Source organism: Rhagoletis zephyria, unplaced genomic scaffold (assembly GCF_001687245.7).
Source record: "Rhagoletis zephyria isolate East Lansing unplaced genomic scaffold, Rhagoletis_zephyria_1.1 Rzeph_scaffold_38365, whole genome shotgun sequence".
In the NCBI taxonomy this organism is placed as follows: Eukaryota; Metazoa; Arthropoda; class Insecta; order Diptera; family Tephritidae; genus Rhagoletis; species Rhagoletis zephyria.
The window spans coordinates 1,595-3,033 of NW_016195420.1; the positions used below are offsets into that span (position 1 = coordinate 1,595).

At 36.7% G+C, this 1,439-nt stretch overlaps 1 protein-coding gene across 1 annotated transcript; it reads right to left on the reverse strand.

Moving 5' to 3' along the window:
* Positions 1-343: 343 nt before the first annotated feature.
* Positions 344-1,287, reverse strand: LOC108354695 (caltractin-like). The gene has a single exon (XM_017605874.1). It carries the CDS (start codon positions 1,220-1,222, stop codon positions 671-673), a length of 552 nt encoding a protein of 183 aa, XP_017461363.1. The 5' UTR covers positions 1,223-1,287; the 3' UTR covers positions 344-670.
* Positions 1,288-1,439: the final 152 nt, after the last annotated feature.

Consider the following 1,439-nt stretch of genomic DNA (forward strand, 5'->3'; position numbering starts at 1 on the left):
GGCAGAGGGAGCCTTCCCACCACCACCGGGTACCGCTTTACATCCTAGGTGAATTTGAAAAGTCGCTCTTTTTTTCAATAAAAGATATATTTTTCGACAAAAAATCATTTTATTTCTGAACATAGTCTCTTTATAGCTCGAGGCATTTCGACCAGCGTTTTTCCAATTTTTTAATTCCTTCAAAATAATACGTTTTAAGGTCCTAAAGGTAAGGGTTTGTTTCAGTGATAACCTCTTCATTCGGCTTAAATTTCATATCGTCCAGCCATTTCTTTGGGTTTTGGAAACAGGAAACTAACCGCTGGGAGCTAAGTCTGATGAATTTGGTGCATAGGATAGAAGTTCGTAGCCCAATTGATGGAATTTTTCAATAGTGACTACACACGTGAGTTGTGTATGTTCAGTATATAAGTCTAGCAAAGGTATTTTTGTATCAGTAAACTTGTTACATAAAAATATCTACAGCAACAATATTTATAAGTTAAAACTAATATCGTAGTAAGTAAACGGCATAATCTGTATGACTATAATCCACACAACTTAGTAAACATAATATAATAATAAAGATTAAACATAGCAAAACTAGAATTCATAGAATTATAGAAACATAATTTTTTATAGAATTGTAAAAATACATGTCTAGCGAAAGCTGTATTCTACGAAATTTGGATTAATATAGACTTGTCTTTTTCATAATACGGAAAAACTCATCCTGATTTACAACTCCATCATGATCCAGATCAGCTTCATCAATCATTTCACGCAACTCCTCATCGGTCAGCGTTTCGCCCAATTCGCGGGCAACGCGCTTTAAGTTCTTAAACGAAATTGACCCGGTGTTATCGTCATCAAAAAGGCGAAATGCTTTTAATATTTCTTCTTTGGTATCCTTCTCAGGCATTTTTATGGTCATCAATTGTAGGAAATCGTTGAAGGATATGCGACCAGTACCGTCCTTGTCAATTTCGACAATCATGCGCTTGATCTCTTCTTTCTTCGGCTGAAAGCCAAGTGCACGGAGGACAACCTTTAACTCTTTGACCTCTATAAAGCCGGTGCATTCGGTATCGAACAAGTCAAAAGCCTCCTTAATGTCGGCTTTTTGTCCTTCGCTGAGCTCGAACTTGGGGCCGGATTTCTTGCGCTGCGATGTCGACTGATTTTGTCGTTTGCCAGCGACATTCGTGGCCAAAGTCGCGGTCGACGTATTATTATGATCCATTTTTTCTCTTAAATTTGGAAATACTATTCATGAACGACTTCAATCGACAAATGAATATCAAGACAAACCGTTGGCTGTTTGGTTGCAATTAATTTATTTGTGAATAATAAACAACAACGACGTGTTGCTGTGACCACAGGCAGTGTTGCCAGAGAAAGTGTCCTAAAAAGCTTAATTTTTTCCAAAAAAAATCTTCAAAATAAGATTTTAAAGATAA